At 38.6% G+C, this 26,242-nt stretch overlaps 1 protein-coding gene across 1 annotated transcript in view; it reads right to left on the bottom strand.

The window, feature by feature from the left end:
• The window catches only part of LOC131575522 (uncharacterized), a 159,514-nt gene that overhangs the window by 91,334 nt on the left and 41,938 nt on the right, over positions 1-26,242 (bottom strand). Inside the window, exons 7-9 of the mRNA XM_058831109.1 lie at positions 10,370-10,633; positions 9,903-10,041; positions 5,300-5,461 (exon numbers count right to left, since the gene is read on the bottom strand). Of these exons, the coding sequence (XP_058687092.1) occupies positions 5,300-5,461; positions 9,903-10,041; positions 10,370-10,633 (565 nt within the window). The remainder of the gene's footprint in view (positions 1-5,299; positions 5,462-9,902; positions 10,042-10,369; positions 10,634-26,242) is intronic.

Raw genomic sequence — 26,242 nt, 5'->3', positions numbered from 1 at the left:
GTTCATTGAAGGAGTTGGGACTGCTGCATCAGAAACTGTAATAGCATAAAAATTCCTTTGACATAGAGTACCCATAAATCATACCTTAAATACTGTTATTTTTGCCATTTTAGAAAATGTCAAAGGTGTCAACTTTGTGCAGATATAACACTTAGCAGTGACTATTTTAGTAAATTGACTCAAAATACATTTTGTTCTCTGACAGGGGAACATAATATCATTCATGATAAAAATGAACAATTTGAAGAGGAGAAAACAGGACCAAGAAAGAATGATCAAAGACAGGTATCATAGCTGTGACAAAGGCACAGTGACAGATGTAAACTCCCTGTTAATAGCTTTATTTGGAAGTCAAGAAACATATGCATAAAAGCAGGAAAATATGATTACACCAGAGCATGGAAGAGACAATAAGATTCTTAATCCAAAGCTATGGATCTGTGATCAGCTGTTAATAAGTTCAGCAGAATAGTTTAAATGTCTACGTTTGTATAAGACAAACAGGAAAAATAGGGTGGCATTTTTTTCTCACCATTGTGGAATGGGCATGGACAATACTAATGTCTGGATTTGGAAAATCATGGTGATATCAAGGTTATTTGCAGACCTTTACAATGCTGAGAGCTGTCATTTATGGGTCATATTAAGTCCCGACCAAACGGTTTAGATACCACATGGATCGTGCCTGATAAGAGATGCAGAGAAAGGTTTACCCATATAAAATCTCTGAGCTCTGCTTGGACCTAAGTTTTTAAAATACCATGGAAAGAGGTTGGAAACAAAAACATTACTGCTACCCTGTTACCCTTCTCCACAGTCAGCCTTCTCAAGGCAATATCAGAGCACAATAGCATGACCTTTAAAATCACCCTTAAAGGGTGTATAACACCCTTTCTAACCCTTGCAGAAAAAAAATTAAATTCTTCCTAAATAAAAATTAAATTAATTAAATTTTTAAATTAAATTAAATTAAATTAAAATCTTCCTAACCCTTGCAGAATAAAGCTTTATAATTTTTTACCCTCTGCAGTCAGTCTGGAAGTTATCATCTTTGGTTATGCCTTCTGTAACAAGTACTGTGGTGCAACAGGAATGAACCTGTAGAATGAAACCAAAGATTGGGGGGACACCACTGAACAGTGAAAACCCCAGTGTGTGTTGAAGATTTTATGTCAGACCAGTCTTTTTAGTCTGGTCCTGTTAACTGATGGCCCATTAATATCTAATCACATCTAAAGTATTTTCCCTTGCTCAGATTCACCCGAAATGCATATATGGTTGATACTGTGAAATATTTATAATTTATGTATGGGGGAATGGGGAGTCTAAAAGATTTTTTAAAAATATGGACAAAAAGAAATAGCACAGCTAGGAAATCACCTTACACAAGTTTTAATGGGATGGGAACCACTTCTGACATATATCAGGCCAAAAATAGGGGCCAAAGAAGAGAAGGAAAGTTCAGTACCTTCTGATATCTGCAACCTCCCTTTAAGTCAATAGGAAAGGGTTTTTGAGTGGTGCAATCCAAGACCGGAGCAGAAGACAAAATATCAGCACAGCAGGGATGGAAAATAAGATGAAGATCCTATTTAGACTCCCTTCCTAGTAATGCACTAGCCTATGGGAAATCAAATAGCATGGCAAGAGCTGGAAAACTGAAGAGTTTGGATTGTGTGGATTTCAGAACCATAAGCAGGATCTGAATTTGATTCCAACTGGAAAAAATCAATGCAATCCTTTATGCACGATCTGCCTCAGAGAAGGAAAAGAGCAGGAGAGTAAGAAGTTTCAGCCATACAAAGCTCTGTCTCTGGGGCCCTACCTGTATTAAAAAATGAGGGGTAAGCAATCTTTATTCCAAAGTATCACTTTGTTTCCTTTAAAGTGGCACCCATGAGAAATTACCAATGAGACCAGCTTATTTTTTGTTTGTTTCTTTTGTTAAGCAATTATTTTTGCATTTGCATGCAAATTTTATGTAGACACAAACAGCACCTCAGTAGGGAAAGAATGTCATTGCAGTATAAGGAGAAATATTGCAATGAAGATTCACTGGTTTTCATAAAATTGTTTCTGAAATGCTTGTGAGCATAAATATAATCCTCTCAACAAATAAGCACACTTATATAAGCACATTTTAACAAATGTAAAGCCTCCTCTCCAAAGGCAATGATAAAGTTAGAATGAAGCTGTTTTTGTGTTTGGTATTTTGATATGGGAGGAACATCTTAATAAATTCTGAATACAGTTCTGAATGTTATCTGCTGCTACTGTAATAAACTCCTTGGTTAGCCTGATGCCATCTTTGCTAAGCCCTTATTCTGAAGCTTTGCTCTGACAGAAATGTCTCTTGATGTCACAAAAGGACATAATTAACCTCCCAACATTTCTCCACTAATGCAGGGTGTTGAATTTGAAATCTTTAATATGAACAATACTGAACATATTATTTTCAGCACTCCAGTTTGTTTCGGAAGATGGACATCAAGCGAAATATACCTTCTGAGGTAGAAGATCTGAAAATAGGAGCTAAGACTATCCTGAGTATGCCCTAGAAAGGTGATAGAATAGAACAGAGAGATGAAGGAATCATGGAGGTTCTGTCAAACCCCAAAAATGAGCAGAATACCAGTTTCTTGGAACAGTTTGACTTACAATATTTGTGACAAATATTTCATGTGTTTCCAGGGTTTTCACTTGTGGTACATGCATAACTAGGGGTTTTGAAAAAAGAAATTTGGCTTAATATGAGAAAAATGGGCATAAGGTTCCTGCTGGGATGAGCATGGGTGGAGAAAAAAATGCAGGCACTGTTGAAGCTTCAAAGTAAACGTCAGGTACAGTATAAATCCTAGTTTAGATGTCATCCTGCAGAAAGCATCTGCGGATTTCAAAATGAAGATTTTTTTTCTCTCCATCATTCTGAGTGCATATATTGAGTTTAGTGGTGACATTATTGACAGTGTTCCATCACAGAAAATCTATGCTTTAGTGATGTGACTTTTGAAACATGTTTTTCATTAATATAATATGCAATAGATGCAGTACCAGAAACTGAGCTCATCAAGGAAAATTTCTGTTGTCTCATGAATAAACAAAAACTTTTTTCACCTAATTCAAAGTCCATGGATATTTTGGAGATCTGCTTGTAGTTCAGATAAACTCAGAATTATTATCATTATTTTTAATTTATATAAATATATATATGTTTTTTTAGTCCTCAGACAATTATAGTATTCTCTCTTAAATATATCTAGTCAAATCTGATGATGATGCAAAATAATGTCCTTTGAACCTTGCTTTATTAAAGGTTGTGGTAAGTCAGTACCTTTCCAAATCAGGCAACTTCTGTAACTGCATGGTTTCAGGTATTTGTGAGAGGCTGTCTTGAACTGAAAGTGTGGGTTCTAAAATGCTGTGTTTGCTACTGGGTCTCTGCCAAACTCCACATAAATATTTTGAATAAAAACTCAACATGCTAGATCTTAGATCTAGATAAACATTAGTGATGGCAAGAGGGGAGAAGGAATACGTGCACAACTGATAATTGGGTTTTGAGACACACTCTAAAGATGGAAACATCCAAATATTGGCAAGGAAAATAAATCAGAAAAAAAAAATTAGAAGCAGACAAAAGCAAATGTCAAACACCACTAAACGTTATTTTAAAATGCTTTTGTTCATGTAGGTTACTTATAATTTTACTATTTTGAGTATTTTAAGCTGCTTTGCACAACTCATGCTGGGCAAATGAACAAAATAAGTTTTAAAGTAGATTCTAATAATGTAGAAGTTGAACAAATTTTCTATACTTGGGCTCTGTTTATATTCTTAGAAGAACCAATATCTAGAAAAAACACGTTAGGTGTTGATCTTATCAGGGAATTTAATGAGAACCCTTGCAAGACTGAAAATTTTTATTTTTTCTGTAATATGCTTAACATTTTGTAAAAAAAACCTTTTTTAAAAAAAAATGTCACCAGCTCTGTTTTATTATCACTTCTCACGCATCTGTGATATTCAATATCAGTATCCAGCATTTATGAATCCAGACTTGGCAATGCCAGACTAGTTCCTACCTCTGTTTCTGCCCACTTAACATGAGATATTCAGCACATGCAGCTATAATAGCAGATGCATAGTTCTAGTCTTCCTGGACAGTCAACAGAGAAGGATGGCTGCAAAAAAATTATTTTTGAATGACATTTCATGGTTTGCTGTGAAAGAGAAGCTGGCATTGGCTTCAAACTGACATTCATCCAAAATTCTGCTGCATCATTTCAGGGAGCCCACAAACTCGAAGAAGACAACAAGCTACTGTTTACACAAGTAAGAGGTAGCTGTCAGACCTCAGGTAGCCCTCTCTTACTTAATATTTCACAGTTCAGTGTCTAACCATGAAATATTACAACTTCCTGGTACAGAAGGAAAGTCACCTTCTCCCTTCAAAAGGTGTGATTAATTCATACCCACTTGCACTTCCATCTCTATGCACTAGCCAGGGCTATGAAGTGGGAATAGATATCCATATCCTTGGTACCTTCAAATCCCTGCCCCATGGTAAGTCTGCCTCTGGCCATCATGGCAGTCCTAGAGTTTAGGAGAGGACCTAGAGGTTATATTACTCAATTCTCAGATAAATACTTTTTACCTAGGACTTAAAACAAAACAAAAAACAAACTAACAAAAAAAATCTCAAAAAACCCCAATACAAACAAATAAACAAATAAAACAAAATCAAGAAAAATAAACCCCACCATAGCAACCTGCAAGGCTTTGCATTTGGAAGAATTCCCATGCCCCAGAAGCAAATTTTACATGATGTAAACACAGACAGGCTCTTTTATGCAATTTAGCTCAGCACAATTAACGAAGGATATTGCTATTAATGTGCTGCAGGAAGAAAAAGTACTTCCCAAGCACCTAAGAGCAACATGTTGTGATCCATGGATATAAATGACCAAATAAAATGAAAGGATGTAAAAATGTCACGGAAACACCAGCCATAATCTAATGTTGTCAGTGCACTGCACACACACCTTGTAATTACTAACACATTTGGCCTACAAATATATTTTAGACAGGGGAGTCTACCGCTTCTGTACCTTTTCGCCTAAGCTGCTTTTGATCCCTAACAATTGATTTAAACTCTTCCATCACTTTCTTTGCCCAGTGAAATAATGATGAGATGATATCACAGGGTGAAGGGGAAGGCAAATGGGGGTATTTACACACATGCCAAGCAGATCTACTTGCAGACTTTCAGTAAATTAAGTAGTGCAATAAAAGTCCTAACCTGCTGGAAGCATTTTAAGCTCTTCTCTTTTCCTCACAGCTTCTTCTGACACACACGCTTCTCCTCCTTTCACGGCATTAAACTGTTTTTCCACTTCCTTTACAACAGTGGGAATACTTCCCTTATGGGTGTCAGGATCTTTCGGGGAGGTCAGAGGTTGCCCTGCAGAGGAAATGACAAGCTGTGAAATGTAAAAGAACAATTCCTTCCACATGTTTCCTTGCTCCAGGAGCAGTAAGGGGTTGTCGACTAGCATCACGATGGGATGGGCCAGGCCTTTGTCTTAGCAGTCCTGTCAAAACTAATTTACAATTAAAGACCTGCACAACTGTTTCAAGCTTTAAAACCCTGGCGAGTTTCAAGGACTGCTGAAGCCAAGTGGCACAAACCAACCTCATTATTAACAGCCAGGCAGACGGACAGACAGAATACAGACGAAAAAATACTCTAAATTGTACAGAAAAATTGTACACCTGAAAATGATCTCTCTGTATAATATTTATATCTGTTATAAGCTCATAGTCTACGAACTAAAGAGATTTCTGTGGTTCTGACTTTTCTTCTGGTTGATGCATAGGACACAGGAGCCACATGCACTGCTGTTAGAAAGCAAACCTTGTAAGGGGAAAGAAAAAATAATGTGCAAGGGGAAAATGAGATATTTGTTCATTGTAAAAAAGAATTACTGTCCTTAAAACCATTCTCAAACAGCTGCATTTATTTTTTTTTTTTCTTTTCCCCCCATAGTAGAGCAGGGGGTTATAAGGGAAAAGCAGACTTTCTGGAAAGAAGATTTTAGGCTCAGAAAACCTTTATGTAGGTGTTTAGTCCAAAAATAGCTGAGATAGTGGAAGTCTTTTTATGTGACAAATCTACCTAGCAAAGCAATAGCAACAAACATTTCTGCTAGCCCAGATACTGGGAGCAGTGTATTCGTACTATTGTGACACAGCTCTCTTACAGCAAGATCATCCTGCTGCTGGGACCAAACTAGCCTGGCTACCTTTGAACACTCTCCCTCAAAATCTTGTCTGAAAACACCTCTCCCCCAGAATAGTCAGGCTAAGTAAAACTCCTTCTTGATTTCACAATCCTTGCTTGGGATAATTATTGCTTAAAAAAAAAAAGGACAATCGGTCATGACTCTATAGGTTCACCAAAAATACACAAAACTTAGCACTAAAAAAAATACTGCTTCAGTGTCCTAATGCTTGGTGACTGTTCCACCTTCTACCTTATAAGCACCCTTTTTAGGTCTTGAGTGCACATCAGTATATGCTGGTACAGTGCTAACCATAGCTTCATGACTTCAAAATGCCCAACCTTAAAGTGGCATGAATAAGTCAATGGGAATGAGAAAGGTTTTCCTTTGGTTCTAGAAACTACAGTGGATAAAATCATCCCTAGCTTTCCACTTGCTTGTTTTATCTGATCACAAGGTCAGACGGGCACAAATTGGTGTTTGTGTGTCAAGTCAGATCAACAGCACAGCTGCAAAAGCATTTGGATGAAGGTTCCCAACAAATATGGAACAACACTTTCCAAATGAGCCTGTGTCTGACCTAGAAGTGTTTGAGCTTAGAACTCATGAGTAATGTCCATCCACTTTTATGAGGATGAAAGGGCTGACAATCCAAAAAATACTGTTATGCTGACATTTTGCACATGTGAATCCCCTCTTCCTGTGGATGCTTAAGTCAAAAGGAGCCTGGCTGGATTTCACTGTGAGAATGCTTTCTTGATGGACTTGTATGTTTAGTGTCTATATGGAACCTCACAGTTTTGAAGTTTTCATGCATTTTAGAAGCCCTTGTTACTTAGATCCATGCCTACCAAAGCAACATTCCTGGTAGTTGCATTAAATTTTCTTACCTAAGCTCCTTCTGTACAAGCTGTTACCACCTTTCACACAACAGTAGATAATGAATTCTACTCAGAAATTGTCATTTATTCTCTGACATGGACTGTTGATCCTGTAAGGGGCAACAGATCAACAGCAGAATATTTTCCAAGAAGAGCAAAGGATGGTGGTGGCGAAAGCAGCAGCTGTCTTCTGCCATGAACCTCTTAGAGAATACCACTTCAAAAGAATGGAGAGAAGACATGGTTTGGACAAAGAGACATTCCACATCTGATAATGTGCATCTGTGATCTGCAAAGGAGGTGGAATGGGAGGCATTATGTTGCATTCCCTGCACTGTGCTCTAGACCAAAGAGCCTGTGCAGCAGGGAATGGCTTTACCTAGCCCTACACAGAGCTGTGGCTTAAAAGAATAATGTAGCCTGGAGTTAATGGAAATAATATGAAGGTTCTGTTTTAAACTTCCAAAACCAAGACAAACTTGAAGTGAAGGCTAAAACACCATCTTCTAAACTGCTTTATTTCGCTTATATGTTGCAGTACCACATATGGTATTGATATATAAGATCACTCACTATTTAGACTACTGCAGTAGAGTGAGTTACAGGGCACCCGTCTTCATTTAGACTGTTCTTGCTTTCTCTGGTTTGTGTCTCAACCTTAATGTCACTCTAACAGAGCTTTCCCCTCCCCACCCCAGTTTTTGGTGGTTTAACAGATATAATACTGTATTTATAGGGCATATCAATGTGCGACAGCTTGCCATAGATCATAAACACATTTTTCTGTTGCAAACGTTGCAGTTGTGATTTTCACCACGTGATCTCCAGTTCTCTAAGGTTTGTTCCTTTAATTGTAAATAGCCAGAAAGTCATCAAGCTAGCATTTAATAAACTTTTAATTTGAAATGGATTACCACATGTTGTGTTTGTTTACCCATTATTAAATCTCTTAGCAACATATCACCAGCAGAAACAGCATACTGTAGCACTGCATAGATACATTAAAAAACAAACCCATGGGGGATATTGGCAGCTAATAATATCTTTAAAGAACGCTCCAAGAAAAATAAATAAATATAAACAATATCAAAAATTACTCCTAAAAATTTTGTTTGTGCAAATCTGTTTGGCGGTTAAATTACAGATCTTCCATGATCGACTTATTGGCAAATTTCAGAGGTCTACATGTAAAATAGGATGTACACTAATGCTCTTTTTCAGTTCTTAAAAGCATGTCTTTCTTGAATTTTCAAACTGAGCATCACAAGTTTTTCCAAGTGTTTCCAGAAAGTATGACCTATTTAGCTGCACCCTCTATGTGCATTTCCAAATGCATGTGAAGATTGATGGTAGGACCAAGCAAGTTTGATCCATTAAGAATTTCTCCATAATTCTTCACTGCTGATAAGAGTTGCCTGCAATTCTACCTTTTGGATCCTCTATTCATGGTTTGCTGCACCTCAGAGCAACTTAGCAGATATGTAGAAGATATATGACAACAAAAAAGACCTTAATCCTCAGTACAGTGTATGTTTACACCTCCATGCTTCTCTTATCAGGGTGGTTATATAAAAGCCTTTTGATCACAGTGCAGTTGCTGCTTAGCCTAAAAGCATCTCAGGGCAAACCTCATTTTCTTTATCTCTTAAATCACCACTAACTGTCTGAAAAATACTTCTCCAGGACTCTTTTCAAGTTATACTTCTAACCTGAGCTGCCCATTTACCATGCTAAATGATTATTGCTTATGTGTTCTCTTTCTTTCCTTTCCATAGCCTCTCCTTTCTCCTCGTGTCCTATCTGCAGTGCATCACTACTGCTTTTCTCAAATGCCTAAGGAACCTCTGTCCTGAAGAACTAATTCTCTGTTTCAGATCTGCACATAATATTCACACATACACTGCAATCTATGGGTTGGCTGAATGCTCCAGTCCATTAAACAAGAGAGAGTACAGAAATATCTGTATAGCAAAAATGAATTATTTTTGTTCACGGCTGTTTTGTTCACTCTGATATCCCACATGCTGAAAAAAGAAAAGAACGACAGCAGCATCCTGCCATTCTTCTCATCACTGGATTTCTACCAGTAGAGGAGCAATTTGTGACTTCATTGCAATATGGCCAGTTGTGTAGCTGCATCAGAAGGTTCACAGAAGCCAGGGAGGATCAGTCTAAAAGGATCATTCAGCAATTTTTTGAGAAACCTTCTGGGGAGGTCTGCTGTACACAAGCAAAAGATAATTGTCCTTCCTATGGGTTATCACTTGATTGAATCTTAAGAGAATTTCAGAGGAGTAAGCATAAGGCATGTTTCTGATGCCTTATGAGAGCTATCTCCCTGCCAAATCTGAAGTCCTTGTTGTAGCCCTTGTTGTAGAGAGGTGCTAAAGTTCTTCCAGAAGTACACCAAAAAGCATCTTTTTCTTTTCTCTTCCTGTGAGCTTGGTGCCATAAACAGCTGACCTGTTACTGCTGTGACATTCCAAACATTATTCAGACTTAAGCATAGGCCAACATGGCCATTCCATCCTCAGCAATGAGGCCGGCTTGAATTGCTCACACCTGAAAACAAAGTTAAACCACCTTAATAATAAGTATTCCTGCTATAACACATGTCGGGCCCATATCTGAATGAAGAAAATCTAGCTTAACAACAATAGTCATAAGTCAACATTGAAATGAATCTGTGGGTTGATCCAGTGAAAACCTGAATGTAAACATCAAAGTTTCAATCCATCACCTTGTGGTCCAGACTGTACAACCTTTCCTGAGACACCATTCTTTTCAGCAGTGCTTGAACACGTGAGAAGTTCAGGACACAGATGAACATGCATGCCACACTTATTTCGCTTATCTGAATCCTGTGGTAGTTTAATTATCTATGAAGAGGAGGAAAAAAAAAAAAAAAAAAAAAAAAAAGAGGGAAAAAAAAAATAGTAATTTGGGATTCCACAAAGCCAGAACATTCTTGTTGTACACAGTTTGTGAAGCCTAGCTGTCCAAGATGTTGTTATAATAATTTTAGGAAGTTCCTGCATCTTTGTACTCTGTTTACTGTAGTTTTCTCCCATATAATTTTCCCATGTATCTCTTCCCCATGATTATTGATTAAATCAGACATCCCAGTAAATGGGAGAGTCAATTCAGAATCCAATTTCAGAATCAAAAAGAAAAACGTAGAGAAAACAAAATTTTTAAAATACAAACCTGAAAGTAGAGATTGCATAACCAATGATCCAAGTCCTGAGAAATAAAGTTTTCAATTTTTTTGAATCGGTCAATTTTGGAGTCATAATGGCCTCTGAGGAAGGGACATTTAAATTTTCCCTCCAGAGCATTAAAATTGTTATCACATAAGGGAAAAGCTCCCCATCCCACTTCTAGATCAGTCCAGATGTAGGTGCCACGAAGAAGGAAGAGTTCAAAGAGGAGTACCATGCCTGGTTTCACAGCTTTTCTATGTGGTAGAACCTAGGAAAGGAGGACAAAAGATTCATTTGTTACAAAAACATCACAAGGGAATTGACTTTCTCGTACAAAGCTCTACAGACTTCATACTTTTGGTCCAATTTTGCACACTAAAGCAATTAACAACTCTTCCCAAAAATCATATATTTGAACAATTTTCCACTCCAACAAAAAACGCTGTGCTTTTTCTTGTGTGGTTATTTTATGATTTCTTTTTCTTTTTTTTTTTTTTTCCTTGGCTTTCAGAAAGCATTAATTTGCTGTTATTTACCAGTGGTGGAAAAACATTCCAGTAGAAGTCTTTAAGACAGAGTAATAAACCAACTTGGAAATCTGAGGTGCCCCTATGAGGCTTTACTGAGACTCACCACTGGATTCATTTTGCAGCAGCTTTGAAAATTTCATCCAAACACCTGATAAGAACACTTGCAAACTTGCTCCTCACTGTGTCACAAACTCTTCTCCACCCAGTTGTGGAAATGATGTTGGTACTTAATAACCTTCTTCCTTTAAATTAAAGTTCTTAGTGAAAAGAACCTCAGTGTAGGGTTTAAAAGGATATTGAGGCAAAAAGTTCTCAGAGAGAACTGCCAAACACAGTTTACATTTTTCATAAGATAGGTATAGAAGTTCTTCTGAGCAGCTTGGAGGTGTGGAAGAGGGTTACCAATCCCTTGGGGCCTGGAGCAGTTGTGTTCCCATGGCAAAGATTTGAACTCTAGTGGTGAAGAAACACCCTGAGGTAATGAATTTATGTAAATCCCTCTGTAAGATTTTGTTGGGTACAGAAGAAAGAAGGGTAAACACAAAGAGAAGGAAATCTGGTCCTATGCCACATTTTTAACTGTTTTCTTTAATTTAGATGGGCATTGACCCAGGTCCGGTCAAACAATTCTAATACATTCAAAAGGACAAATAAAGCAAAACCCACACAAAAGCAAGAACACAGAGGATGACTACCATCATACCCAGGCTAACAGCTATGAAGGGTACTCACCCTGGGGACAAGGGGAGCAAATACATCAGCTACACCTCCCACACAGCGAAACATCTGCTTCACCACTGCTCCTACACATTCTACTGAGAGAACTGTGACTGCCTAATCTCTTAAATAAACAATCTTGGATGCTTCTTTAATAGACACAATTTTCTGTTATTTGCATGTTTTTCATGTTTTATTGTTCCTATTTCAGTCCTCACAGTTCATAGCAGCAAGTGCCTAGGTACATTTGCGTGTTCAACGTTACTTTGCCTTCCAGCCAAGGCAGAGAAAGAGGAGCTTTTTCTCCTTCTCACTGTGAACAGACACATATTTACACAAGGCCACAATACTCGGGAGCATCCTCTCATTCTGAATATCCTCTAGGATACACCCTCAGTACTTCTTGGAAGTCAAGAATAAGACCTCCAAACAGAAGAAATCCATTCAAACCAATCACCCACTATGAACAGCCTAAAATGCCAAAGTCTTCTTATATTAGCAGGGATTTCCTCCATCAGACGACATTGTGCAGCCAACAATCATCCACAAAACTTCAGTGCTTCAAATATTTCTGTATGTAAGTACACACCTTGACACAGCTCTTTCTGGATGTGTGTATTTGAATACAAACATCACTTCTTTTATACTCCTGACTGAACAGTAGGTAAGACAACAAGCATAACTCAGGTGCAGGCAGGCTTTTTGTCTCTTTTTCTAAAGCAGCAAGGGATTTGCCTACACCAATAACTGCCATATTAGGAGATGACAAGTGTTCACAGTTGTGCTGCATTCTACAACTTTTTTGAAGAGGTTAATATAAATTATTATTTTAACAATATGCCTTCCTTTTTCAAGTTTTATATTGTGATTAGATAACAGCAAAGTAATTTAAGGAAATATTTTAAAATTATAAATATTGTCATTATTATGTACGTGTACTTTATATTAATTATGTAAATATATTCTAAGACTTAGTGTAGGCTTAAAATGAAACAGAAGCATCTGTTGAAAAATGCCATAACCCTGTGGCAGCTGCTATTAAACCATTAACAGTATCAGGTTTCATTTAAACCAGATTTACCATTTTCTGTAACAGCCCGTGGGAAAGCTAAAAACATTAGGCACAAATTACTGACAAAAGAGATCCTTAATCAAGCCATACATTTCATTTGGCTAGCTGGGTGCTAGATAGTAACCTCTGTGCTACAAATTAAAGGTGATGGTTACAAGGCTGTGATCAAAGACAGTTACCTGCAATACAGAACAATCCCAAAGCATTTGCAGATGAAATCACTGTTGTATCACAGCCCCCTTTTCAGTGTCTCTCTTGTTTCCCAGGCTGACTCTCAAGAATAATTCAACAGTACATACCCTTCTGCTAGCTTGCATATAAACCAACAGTGGTCAAGCAGCTGGTATAAGGGTAATCATTGTCACAATTAAAATTTAATTTCTTTGTTTTTACTTCGCAGTTACTTTTCTTTTACTGCAATCTTTTATCCTGGACCAAGACTGCAGACCCACACTTTGGGACTGGAAGCATCTGTGTGTTCAAAATTACAGGAGCTAGGTGTTTAACCCATGCCATGATAGAATCACATAATCACAAAACATAAACAAGGACTTTGTAATACACCCATCTACTACAGGGTCTGAGGCTGTAAAGACTACAGGGAGTCCTTAAGCATGAACACTAGCTGCCTGACCTGGATAGAATAGGGCCACACAGCTTACACAGTCAAATAAAACATACTTGACAAGTAAGAAATCTCTTTCTGTTGAATCCATACAAAAATCACAGCCAAGCTTCTACCTGTTACTCTATGCCATCATGCCAAGCATTCCTGCAGGTGCCTTTAGGTCCGTGCTAAACCTTTTCCCATTGCTACAACAAGCACACTCTCTGTCACAGCTCACTGTCCCACACCCGCAGGGTCAGAAAGCCCTGGGAGAGAGGAGACAGCTCGGTCCTGTGCCACCTGCCCTTCATTAGCCTCCTCCTAGGCTGTGAGCCTGAGCTGGGATTTGGGGCACAGCCAGCATGGCCCTTAGGCATGGATGCACGAAGGCATTTAGGCAGAGAGCTCAGATTGAAATCCACGGTCCTTGAATGCCTGCGTGCCTCTGTGGGCTTGAGCTCTTGTGCTCAGGTACAGAGCAGGGAACAGCTCAGGTAAGCAGAGGAGGAGGACGGGGATCAGTAACTTTACCCCTTCGAGAGACTGAGAGCAGTGCCTGGGATAGACAAGGCACAGGCAGTTCAAACTGAGCAGTTTGTTCTGATGGATTGTTTTGTTTCTCAAGAAAAAAAAGTAAAATCAGCAGTTATATTTTCCTTGCTGGTGGCAACCTCATTTGAGACACTATCTGATAAATTAATCCACATGCCTGCACCAACACTGTTGACCTTGAAAGAGCATATACTACCCAAGGACAGCTTCCTGGGTTTTCATGAGTCTACTCTCCAACACCTTCCCTCAATGTTTCTCCTTGCTCAGGTCAAATTTCCACTGAGGTCTGTGAGGTATAGAGAGTTTTACAGTGCTATGAAAGCATCGAGCACCCCCTTTTTACTGGTGTAATTTCTTCTGCTAAAAGAGATGTGGCAGAGAATAAATAGTGCTTGTGTGTGCCTGCACAGGCACAACTAATACTTCTTAGTCTGCAGTTAACAGTGCTGCATTTAATTGAATTAAATCATAATGAACTAAAATTATCTCCTGCCACTATTTCTGAATTCAACTGTTTTATATCAGTTTTATTGTAATATATCTTACTTCCCCATATGCCACCAGAGTTTCACTACATAGAGAGAATGAAATCTATTTGAATATTTCAGTAAACATATCCAGAGTGAGCTTTTGGGGGTTTTTGTCTGACTTACTCTTGGGCTTTAACCTTGTCAGAGAAGAAATAGACTTTTTCTTCTTTCCTGTGCACCTTCAAATGTTTTCAGTTTAAGAAAAAAAATGGACCAAAGTCACACTACTTAATTCACATCACACAAAAATTTGACCAGTACAACTCAAACAGATTAAGGTGAATTAAAATATGCAAAGGAATTCAATATTTACTTATTATAGAGAAGAATCTTGAAAAATGCCAAATAAACTAACAATCCATCATTTCTGACTATGAAAACTGCAGCACATGAATGTCACTGGTGTAAAAAAACAGGTAGAAAACCTTTTAAGTAGGAAATAGTTCCCATCACTAACAAAGAAAAACTACTTTACTATGTCAAATGAATAGAGTTGGAGATGAGGCTGTTATTGCCCAATTAAAGGGGAGCTTTCACAGCCAGATTTCAAGCTCTCCCTCTTTATGTGCAAGACCAGCATACAGGCAGAGAGAAGGGCATTCTTAGGAAAGGTTTGTGTAACTCTGAAATTTATAAAAGGCTAGAGGGGAGGAAATAGAAACATGGACTGAAGTAAAAATAAAATATCATGTCATTAGGGTTTTTCCAAAAGTCCCTGTCTATCACCAGAATGTTCTGGAATAGCTTTCCCCACAATTTTTTTTTCCCTGTTCTCTAAGAGAATAAGCCTTTCAAGCCTGGCACAGGTGAAATGACTCCCTGACTCCTCTCCCTGCAGCTTGCAGATCTCCTTAAGCCTTTAACCATCTTCCCTGGCACCTAGCTTCCCTGACAGCAGTAGACTATGGACCAGAAGCTGTTGGACCACAGCTCACGAGCTCAGGCTCATGATCTGCCAGAAGCACAGGACAGCAGTATTTGTAAGCAGGCAGTTTATTCACTGCTTTCAGTGGTGGCAGAGAACAGGGTTCCTCCTGGCATGCTGCACCAAATCACCCCAGTGTCTTCCTAGAGCTACACCAAGTGCCCCAAAGCAAACACCTGCCCTCTCCCACACCACCAGAGCAGTGACAATTCCCCATTGCCTGCCTCTCCTCTAGGAGTGATAACTCAGCCCATAGTAAGCTCCAGCAGCATCTCATGCACAAGTACCTTACACCAGAGGACCAGAATCTGGCCTTTTATCTTCCCTAATATAGAGGAATAATGTTTGTGTTCTGTGAGCTTTAGCCTCTGCATCTGTTGCTAATTGTCCTGGCACATCTGCTGCTAATTCTTTTCTGCTCTTGGACCGGCAGGGAGTAGTAATGTATGGTACATCCAGCTCTTGCCTCCCCGAGTGCTTCTGGTGATATACTGGCCTGGGTGGATTCTGACCTCATCTTGTGAGGGAGAAACTGTCTTTGAGAGAGGAAAGCAGGAACCCCCGTTCATTCTCCTGACACTCCCATTTCACTTATTTATCCCTGAAACCGATTTCAGCACGGTCAGAGCATGAGTTTCCCAGGACAAAGTGGGCTACAGACAGGATACAGAAGAGTTTATTTCTTTTGTGTCAAGAGGACACGTACTTTGCCCAGAAACCACTCGGAGCCAAGGAGTCTCATGAAGACGTGGCTCGTTCGGCATGCAGGGCTGAGTCACGCAGCAGTGCTGCTCTGCCTGCCCCAGGCTCCAGAGGAGAAGCAGGCAGCTCTCCTTTCCTTTCTTTCTTGGTCCAGCAGCTGCTCCACCTCATGTCTCTTCCCTCATGCTGTTCTGGATTCCTCATTGCCCCTCAGGTAGCAACCTGTTCAACCATAGGCTTCAGTCCAGCCAGGGATGCTGCAACACTCACTTTGAAAGGGAAGCAGTGACAATCCAGAGTTCATGCTCCTTCAGCATTTCCTGGATAGTCCAGACTTGGTCAGGCTCTGCTCTCTTTCCACAAGAGGAGAGGATGACCAAGTTGTGAGAATAAAATAACTTTTCCTTGTGCTCTGCTTAAAAATTTGTACTCTTCCCATTTCTGTAGTACAGATTTGCAAGTACCCTGCTCACAGATAATTATTTAAAATGTGAAATGCTTTAAAACCAGGTATGTTAAGGTAAAAAAATAAAATCGTTTTCTGAGGGTGTTTTGCTGGCTCCCATGACTTGCAAATCTGGACCAAAACACCAAATCTAGACCAAAAGTTTAGGTCCCTTTTCACAGTTCCAGACTGTCAGCTCTGGTGAGTCATGGAGATGCTCTTTTTTTTTCCCCAATCACAGAATTCTTTCCTGGGGCTGGCATTTATTTTGTTCTTGGTGTTCTCTGTTGTTTGGGATTCACTTTGAGCTAAGGAAACAGGCAGAGGTTGCATTCTGCCTTCCTGCTTATTGCCCTAGATAATATATGAATTTTACAACTATTGTGTGGCTCATGTCAAGCTCTCTTACAGATATGATTTCCAATTAACTAGGGGATAAACCATGGAGTGGTCCAAAATAAAATGCTGTCCCCAGACACTTTTGATGTTTAACATATGTCTGGTAGATTTACTAAAGCAGGCTACATACTTTCCTCTAGTTCAGATACAAGGCATTATAACATAGGTCACATTTCTGAGGTTTTTGGGCAGCATGCATTGCTTTAAGGTGATCTAGCATCCATATCACATTCCAGCAGGTGTTTCCAAGAACAACCTCCACAGGAGCACAATGACCAGACAATATGTGAAAAGTAACTCCAATTAACCACCAAAAAAACAAAACTTGAGATAAGTAGTAACCTTTTTGATATGCAAATGAATTGCTGAATAGTGCTGAATAAAGTAGACACAATAGATTCTAGTATGTAAGAATTGTTCTGAGAATGTGCATTTTGAGGAGCTGTTGCAGAGATATCTAGCAAATGGCAAAGACCAGACCCCCAAACAAACTCAGATAAACAAAATAAAAGCAGTAAAAAGTATGAGTTCCTTCTCTGTGAAAAAAACATCAGAAATGCAGTCTTCAAATAAATACAAGTGTCTGTATAAGCTTAGTTCTTGAATTTACCAAAAGGTTCACGTAGCACCTTTTCATCACAACTAAAAATAATTGCATCCAGAGAAAATTTAAGTGGCTCTCATTTTGAAAGTCCTCTGGCACTGCCAAGAACTATCTTTTTTTCATATTGTATCAAATTCTTATTTTATGTCCTATAAAGTGTCCTAAAGCTAGATGTTCTTCGCTTATGCCAGAATTCCACTCAAAAATAAAATAAACCAGGATGGGAGGAGGAGGGGGGAGAGGGAAGTTTGTGGTCTACTTTTCCTAATGATACCTTGTTTTGTAATTATTAAAAGCATCACATTCCTTAGACAGCTGCTGACATACAGAAAATAATGTCCTTGAAACTGTTTGTTTCATCATATTTTAAGAATTAATACCTTAGGTCATGTTAATCAGTTTCTGATATATGTAGTTCTCAAAATGCACTTCAGGGAAGAAAAGGCTGGAAATGACTAATAACAACAAAGATATGAACTTTATTCGTTACATATCTGACTCCAAAAGTGAACATTATCAAAGTACTTTGCCATCTGAAGTATTTAGGAAGACTTAAATAAATAATAAATCCTTCATTCAGTGAAATAGAACATCCTCTTGTTCCAAGCAAAAGAGTTCAAATTTATTAATTTTGTAGCTATATTTTAAAATGAGTGTCAGCCCCTGCTAGATGACTGCATGATAAGTGTCCTGAAACTTCAGGAAAAGGCACTAAATTTTTCACAGCATTTGTGTTTCATTTTCAGTATAATAAAAATATGGTGCCCTTTTAATAATGAATAATAGATCTCCTGGTATGATTTACATGAGTGGATTAAATGTCATGTTTGAAAAGTTGCTGTTTTATTCATATTGAATTTCCCTCAAGTAAAACAAAATGGTACCCAGCTACTGTTATAATATTGCTAGTACCTCGCCACGCTGATACATAAATATTAACCAGTTGATATACTCTTTAAAAATCCCCAAGTTCTGTGAACTGTTCTGTCACCAATGGTATCTTTTCATGCATATGAACAGATTCAGTACTGTCCCAAGTTCCAGGTAAGTTGGGGAAAATGTGTGGAGCACCAGTGCTTCCACACTTGGGAGCTCACACCTCTTTTGCTGAAGGACCAGTTTTGAAAAGCTCTCACAGAATAAGGATTGATGACAAATGGATGCAGTGAGACCGGGGTTAAAAACCAGTTTTGGGAGATCAGCCCTGACACAATTGTCCCTGTTTCTGTTCAGCAGTGCTGGACTGACTTCCCAGGTGACTGGACAGCATAATGAATGTTTTTTAAATGTCACTTGCAGGCAGCATCATTGGCTTGTAGTACCCTTCACAATAGCTGAAAATTTCCTATCTGAATTTCCCATTCTGAATAAAAATTCCTCTTAATAGGCAATATTTTTTTCTAGAAAGGTGTTTCAGAAATTGCAAATACTTAAAATAGGAACATATTCCCTAAGGAATATGTTTCCCTATAGGCAAACATGGCAATTTTCAACAAAATATTTTGGTCCTGATGATTGAAATTATAGCTGAAAATAGTTTTTTAAAAGAAAAGTAGTCTTTTTACCATACTCCAGCTTTTATTCCATTGAAACCAATGAACATTTTGGTTGAAGACTGGAAGTGAAGATTTGTTCTTGTTTCTGTAATTGTTTCATACAATTATTTTAATGTCTACTGAACTTAAGAAAATCCAGCCAGGAACAAAAAAGAAAAAAAAAAAATGAACCAAAAAACAAAAACCACCCAAGCACTTTCTTTTTCTGAGTGAAACTAAACTTTTGCATACTGCAACTCATTTATGCTCTTCAAGCCATCATTATGGTGAAAAATATAATCTGGATTTGTTAACACTGGGACATAATCCTGTAGAGTCAAACACTGCTTTAAATACATCATGATCAAAAATATTTACCGACTGCTTAGGTCATATCTATAGTAGGATCTTAGCCACCATGAGACAGCAATAAGGAAGCTATACTTGTAAAATCCTTGTTCTAGTGGGAAGATGATGCAGTCACATCTCTACAGGGGCTGCCAAGGACAACCTAGTTGCATAACAGCAACTATGCATAGTAAGCATCATCTCACCTCCTTTCATATCCTCTCCTTACTCAGCTTACATTCCAAATCTGAGAAAAACCTGGCAGTACAAAACTGTATCAGGATTTTAGGAACAAAGCTTTTTCACTACCAGTTAACCTATACCACAATTTTTTAATCTCAAATTCACACTGAGTTTGTGTTATAATGTAGGTGAAACTTCAGAATAGCTCTCACTTTGCCTAAACCATTCAAACTTAATCTACCAAAGCCTAAAGCCCACTTGCATAAATTAAATACATGAAAATATCCTAGAAATGCTGAATCTAAAAGAAGTCCCCTTCAGATCATGCAGTTTTTTGCTATGCGTAAAATTGTAAAAAAAGACATTTGAAACAGCAATCGTGTTTTACCACAATCCAAAGTATTCATACATGCTTCTTTCAGCATAACTTAAGGAAAATAAATGACTTGTGTGACTGTCTGGCCTTACTGAAGGATAAATAAAATTCAACTGGAGCTATTAGGAGCCTCTGTCTAATATGTAGTCAGAGGTTACTGGGGGAGGTAGGTTGACAAACTAAAAAGGAGGACAATGAAGGAGCGGAAAGAGGGGAGGCTGGCAAGCTGGAGCAAAGAACATTGATTAATGAACAAAAAACATTTTTGAAAGGTCGGGTGTGCAAGTCAGACTAGCCCTGAGGCAGATCTAACTTACATGACCAGCACTTTCTGTACGCAGCAGGTAACCCGCGCTGACACCAACTTTGCCGACATGACAGGGTTATTATTTTTGGAAGGATGTAGTGTTCTGGAACAATTTCTCTAATATATTAGTTAAAATTAGGCTTTCCTTCAATATCAAGCATGCATGTCTTCATTTTCACCATGTTTACACTGAACTCCTATTATTATTCTGGCCAGTGGAAACAAAAGCATATTCTTCATTTGTGAGTACTTCTATTTCTCACACCGTAATATATCCCAGGGCAGCAGTGCTGTGAGTAAGATTCTGTTTAAACCCAGATGCTCACATGGAGCTCACCACAAAGACCTCACTACTTACCCTAAGTCTTGTGGTAGATGCTAACCATCTGAAGCCTAAAATTTGCTTCATATCTCAGCACACACCTTAAGGGCTTCCTTTCAAACATACCTTAAGGTTGTGCACCACTACCAAGATGGAAGAACAGAAAGGTAGAGTCATCCAGGGTACAACATACCCTGTGTCTCCAAAATGAGACAGTGGAGAGCGCTCTCTAAAATTATGGCATTAAGCTTTTGCTGTACATCACTCAGTAATGAAGATAGGGAATTACCAAAAGGTCGTTGAATCCAACTTCTCTTGTTTCTGTATTTTAAGGGAAGTTGCCCAATTCCTGCACCCCAGTTCACTAGACTAAATGTGAAGTTTGGTGAAGATGCTAGTTAAATGTCCCTCGTGAAGCTCCAAGAGAACTTTGAATCAAGTTTTAAAGTGCAAAACCTGCAAAGACCTAGGAGAAATGTGATACTAAAAGAAGGACATGCTAGACATTCAGTCCTAGTGCCCAGTCTTCTCCTTTCAAGACAATCCTTCAAGGCAAGTAACCCAAATGGGTGCATCCTGCCTAGGAAGGAATCACAGCTCAGTGATTTCTCTGACAAATGCGTGGATTTATTTTAGCATCATGTGAAAGTCCACTCACAGTTTCCCTCTCTATACATGCAATTCCTTTTGCACTGATAACTGTATTAGCTGTATTTGCAGACATGTTCATTATCTATTACAGGTGATAAACAATTAAAAAGCAGAAAATATGACTTAGCAGCACTTTATGTATAACAAACCCAGTATCTGCCATGATCTATCTGCAAGTAACTGAAGGCATCAGTGCCACACATAAAAGTTGCCTTATCTGAAAGCTCTTTGGGATAGGGGCTGTCTGTTCTGTATCTACGCAACAGAACATGTGGAGGAAGAAATCTGCCATTCAGGTCATACCAGAAAATAAATGGCTGAAAATGGAAAAGACTCCTCATTCTACCAATGCCTCATAACATGCACCAAAAAAGAAAAAAAAAAAAGCAAACCAACCCACACACTGCGAAAGAGAGATGAAGACTGTTTTTCAAACTGTAAAGAAGCTTTCATGTGCCAGAGAGTTTATCTGAGACCAATGTTCCAACCAGCACTAGGCATTAGCTACAACAGTGAGCAACTGACACACAACAATCCTGCCATGCACAGCATGCTTAGGCAGGAAAATATGTGTGCCTCAGTAGCAAAAGACAGAATAGAGCCTCAAGTGTTTGGGCTCCTTCCAAAATAATCCAAATGCCGCTTTTTTGGCAAATGGGGGTCAATGGATCTAAAAACTCACAGAAGGATTTGGGCATTCATGTGTTTATACACACCCACTCGTTCATTTATTATTCTAAAGCTACTTTACAGAAATCAAATTACATAGCTGACAAGCTGCATAGATAAGAGAGAATAAAAGTAAAATTTAAAATTAGCTGACAACACTATATGATGTACTGTATGTTTTGCACCTTTAAAGTGAGTGACGAGGGTTAACCTAGGGGGGAAAAAATTTCACCTTCCTAAATTGCACCTTAAATTATTAAATAAATTATTAACATGATGGAATGCATTAAATATATAAGCCTAAAGGAGAAAGGGCGGATGTGTTTTAACTTTCAAAGCAAAGACAGCATATTTATGAAGTGTTGCTTACTGTCTGGATACTCTGTCCAAAGTAGATTTCAGTGTTGTAGAAGTTTCCACCATGACTAACAGGCTGCGTGGTCCTGGCCTGAGGCTGCTCCTCCAGTTCAGGCCACTCCACCAAGGCACCACCTAAGCAGCTGAGAACAGAAACTTTGAGAGTGTAGAGGCCTTTAGGGACCTTATCTTTGACTCCCCTCAGGCATCTGAGGTGGATTTCTAGTGGCTGTGGCATCTTGGAGCAGTCAACCTAGGGAGAAGGCTCAGAGTTACTGATCTGGGCTGGGCTGACTTCAGCCATACAATTAGCAAGGACAAATTTCTTCCAGAAAATAAGTACTGAAAAGCAGACAACACGCTTCTTGTTCAACCTGCAATTACCTACTGCTTACCAAGGATCTGCAATTAGGGAGGTCAAAAGTCATAGAGATGACAGATAAAAGAAAAACCAATACAACTACTACTAATAAAATGTTCAGCATCCTTGGGGGGAAGGTGGAGCTGGTGAAGTATGACACCAGAAGACACTACCCTACAATAATGAGGCAGAATTAACTAGAAAACAATACCTTCAAAAATACAGCATGGTTTTCAAGACAGGCACAATACACAATGTGATGAGCAGGCTGCAGGCACAGAGTGAAAGACAGGGCAGGCCATGTTTTCATACTAATTATTAGCCTTGCCAAAGCTATTAGTGCTGTGTAACATGCAGACTATCCTTTCACCTTCTGATTATCATAATCAGATTCTCTTAAAAATAGTAATCAAAGTGCAACACGTGTAGAGTTTAATAAAAACTCCCTGCAGGCACCTTTATTCCAAGTCCACACAAAAGGAAACATCTGCCACTTGCTGTTGACAAGATGTTGTCTGAGTTACAGAATATTTAGTATGGAATAAATGCTGCATACCAGAAATGCTTTTCTGGTGCTTTCCTTGTATTCACAGCTTCCCAGTGTGGAGGTTTTTGAAGGGGAACAGGCACAATGGCATGATCTTTACCCAACTTTGCCTGAATTATGGCGTGGGGTCTGTCTCGCTGCACCAAGAAATATTTTGGTGCTGCCCAAATGCAACCTGCAGGGTCAGGCACACAACAGGACATTCCAGTTAGGCTCAAGAGTTGATTTGAATGGATAAAACTGTTTCTGCCATAACTAATTATGCAGTGCTTAAAATCAGCGGTGTTGTTTCTCTTTTCCCCAAGAAATCAATTTCTTGCATTATTTTGAGAACAGACTACTACTAGGTCTTCTTTTAATGTAACTGGATATCTGAACTCATGCCACACTTAGGAATCACATGGCTACCTTGACTACTAGGTTTAGTGGTCTCACAGTTTAAGCCTACAGTAGCTAATAATCTCTTCTTTAATCCTGTCTTGGATTTATTTTGGAAGAGATAGCATATTTCCATATAGATAGAAAGCTTCTGGAATTAAATTAAGCAGTTAAATAAACAGTTGAATTTGTTAAACTTCTTTTGTTTCTCAACACAAACCATACTTAACAACTAATCTGAATGACAATTATATTCAGCTTAATTAGAAAATCTTAATTAACAATGAAGATTTAACCTTAATATTTTTGGTTTCTGAATCATATATAAAAAAATTAACATTATATGAATAAATAAGACAATCTTTTTAAACCTCAAGGCAGGATTACTGATGCAGGCAGCCTTCGTTATTAAACACATTCTAAATTAAACGCCTCTATGAATTTTATACTGAAATATATTGTGATAGTTTTGCATGCCAAATGTGACATTTTGTATTTTAGATTCATCTTCTGTAGTAACTTTGGAAATGTCATACAAACAAAGATTTTGTCATTTACCAATGGAATTACTATGCATGGCCGGTTAGCCATCTCTTTTCTGGCTCTTCTGGTTGTTTCAAGTCAGCAAGCCATAAAAAATCTTTATCTCTCTGAAACACAGCAATTTGGAAGATAATCGAATAGTGACTGGGGGGCAGAAACGCCAGTCTGAGGAATTATACCACAATCTCTCTTGCATTTACAACCTTCCTCAAAGCGAGTGTCAGTCGAGTAGGAAAAGGAGATAGAAGATTCATCATATTTCAAGCCTGTCTCATTTGCATGGTGGCATAGCTGTCTCATCTCCTGCTGAAAGACTTTGCTTGGCCAGCACTGACAAACTGTTTTGAAGAACTCTTGCCATGCCCAAATGATTCATCATTAATAGCTTTAGACATTCTCTTTAAGCTTATGGTTAGTTTTGCTGGAAAGCATATTTTGAAACCTGATAAATTCTATCCTCTTAAACTAAGAAAAGAGAAAAAAACAAAACAGAAAAAAAAATATAATGGGATGCAATTGATCCAGTGATTTGGCAGTTCATATCAGGGAAAAGAGCACTCATGGAGAATCTCACCTTTCCACAAGGTCCTGCTGCTCCATTTAATCCAGTATTCACATCTACAAGGTTACCAAAGCTGACTGCCATTTCTTCTTCAATTCCACTCTCCTCTGCTTTCAGTAGCTGACTTCCCACTCTGCAGAGGTTAGAAGGGGAAGAAGAATGGAAAAGAAACAAACTACAATGCATACACGGAAAGCACTCGCTGTTGGAAATACAACAGTTTGATGTTTTCCTTGAACATATCATAAGACTTGCAGGGCACCCCAGAGAAACAAGAGAATTTCTTCTGCTAAAGCAGAGAAATAGCTAGGATTCAAAAAGCAGCATTAAAAAAAAAAAAAAATAACAAGACAAGAATTTGTCAGCCTGTGCCACAGGAAGACATAAGGAACCCCAGCTTTCACTGTCTGTCTGTAATCAGCTCTGTCTAGTACTGAGGCTTAGGTTCCAGGCTAAGAATATTTCAGTAGGAAGACATTGCCTCTGTCACCACCTTGAGAATTGACTGACATCTTCAATAAACTTGGGCAGGTTTTTGGAAAATGCTGATTCTTTGGGGCCTAGGGTGCTTTGAACAAATAAAAATTTAATTCTGTTTAAAAAAATCTTACCTTTTTGCTGTTTTTTTTTTTTTCAAAAAAAATCTTGTCATTTTATATGTAAATCTTAGATAATTTATAAATCTTCAAAATACATACACAATAAGAGCTACATATATAAATTATTTCCATGCACATAAACAAATTTTCAGCTGTATGTGAATCACATAACCTTCCTTGTTATTCACATGTTAACTTCTTTTGCATTTAAAGTGATTTGGGGGGTAATTATATCAACTCAAAGTTGTTGGGTTTTTGTTTTTGGAGAAAGGTTGCTACAGTAACACAAAATACCAGCAAGTAGTGCAAGAATAGCCCAACACTGGACAACACAATGCTGCCCTTCTTAGTGCACAGGATACACAAAAGGCACAGTACCCTATGGAGAAAACCTCATTCCTAGAACACAGCAGGAGCAAATGCAAAACTAAGTCATTTACAATGAGTACTATAAAGCTGCATGCTTTGGCAATCTCATCCCATCTTTCAACAGGCACAGAACCATGAGTAATTCCTCTGTTCCTAAGTGTCATCAGCATCTAAATATTATTGATCCTAAGTAAAAACATCTGTAGATGTTCTGCTGGCTCTGAAACATGTCAGCTCTTGCTTCCACAACGTGCTTTAGCAGACCAGGGTCAGTCAGTCACACCAGTGCGCTCCAGCCACACTTGCAGGTGGAGCCAGGGCAGGCACAGATAAACACATGGTGGTTCTCAGAAGGTGGAGGCTGAGCAGGCTGTTCATGGCTCAGGGCCAACCCAGAGCCATGTGGGAAGTCAAGGGAACTCCCTGTAGCTTCCTGAGAGGTGCCACATGGAGCCAAGGAAAACCCACTGCATCAGGTACACTTGCAGTGCAGGGTTGACTTGGGTGTCTACAAGACAGGCATCAGAGAATAGGCTGTCTTAGGCTGCCAAGCAATGCACTCAGTTAAGTCTTTAGCCACAAAAAAAAAATGCAACCACTTGGTGTTCATTAAAAAATAAATAAATAAATAAATAAAAAAGAACAAAAAGAAAACAAAGAGAAAGGGAAGAATCAAGACAAAACCAA

This window comes from Poecile atricapillus, chromosome 2, assembly GCF_030490865.1.
Source record: "Poecile atricapillus isolate bPoeAtr1 chromosome 2, bPoeAtr1.hap1, whole genome shotgun sequence".
NCBI classification, from domain to species: domain Eukaryota; kingdom Metazoa; phylum Chordata; class Aves; order Passeriformes; family Paridae; genus Poecile; species Poecile atricapillus.
The sequence above is the reverse complement of the archived record's forward strand: the minus strand, read 5'-3'. Positions and strand labels throughout refer to the sequence as shown.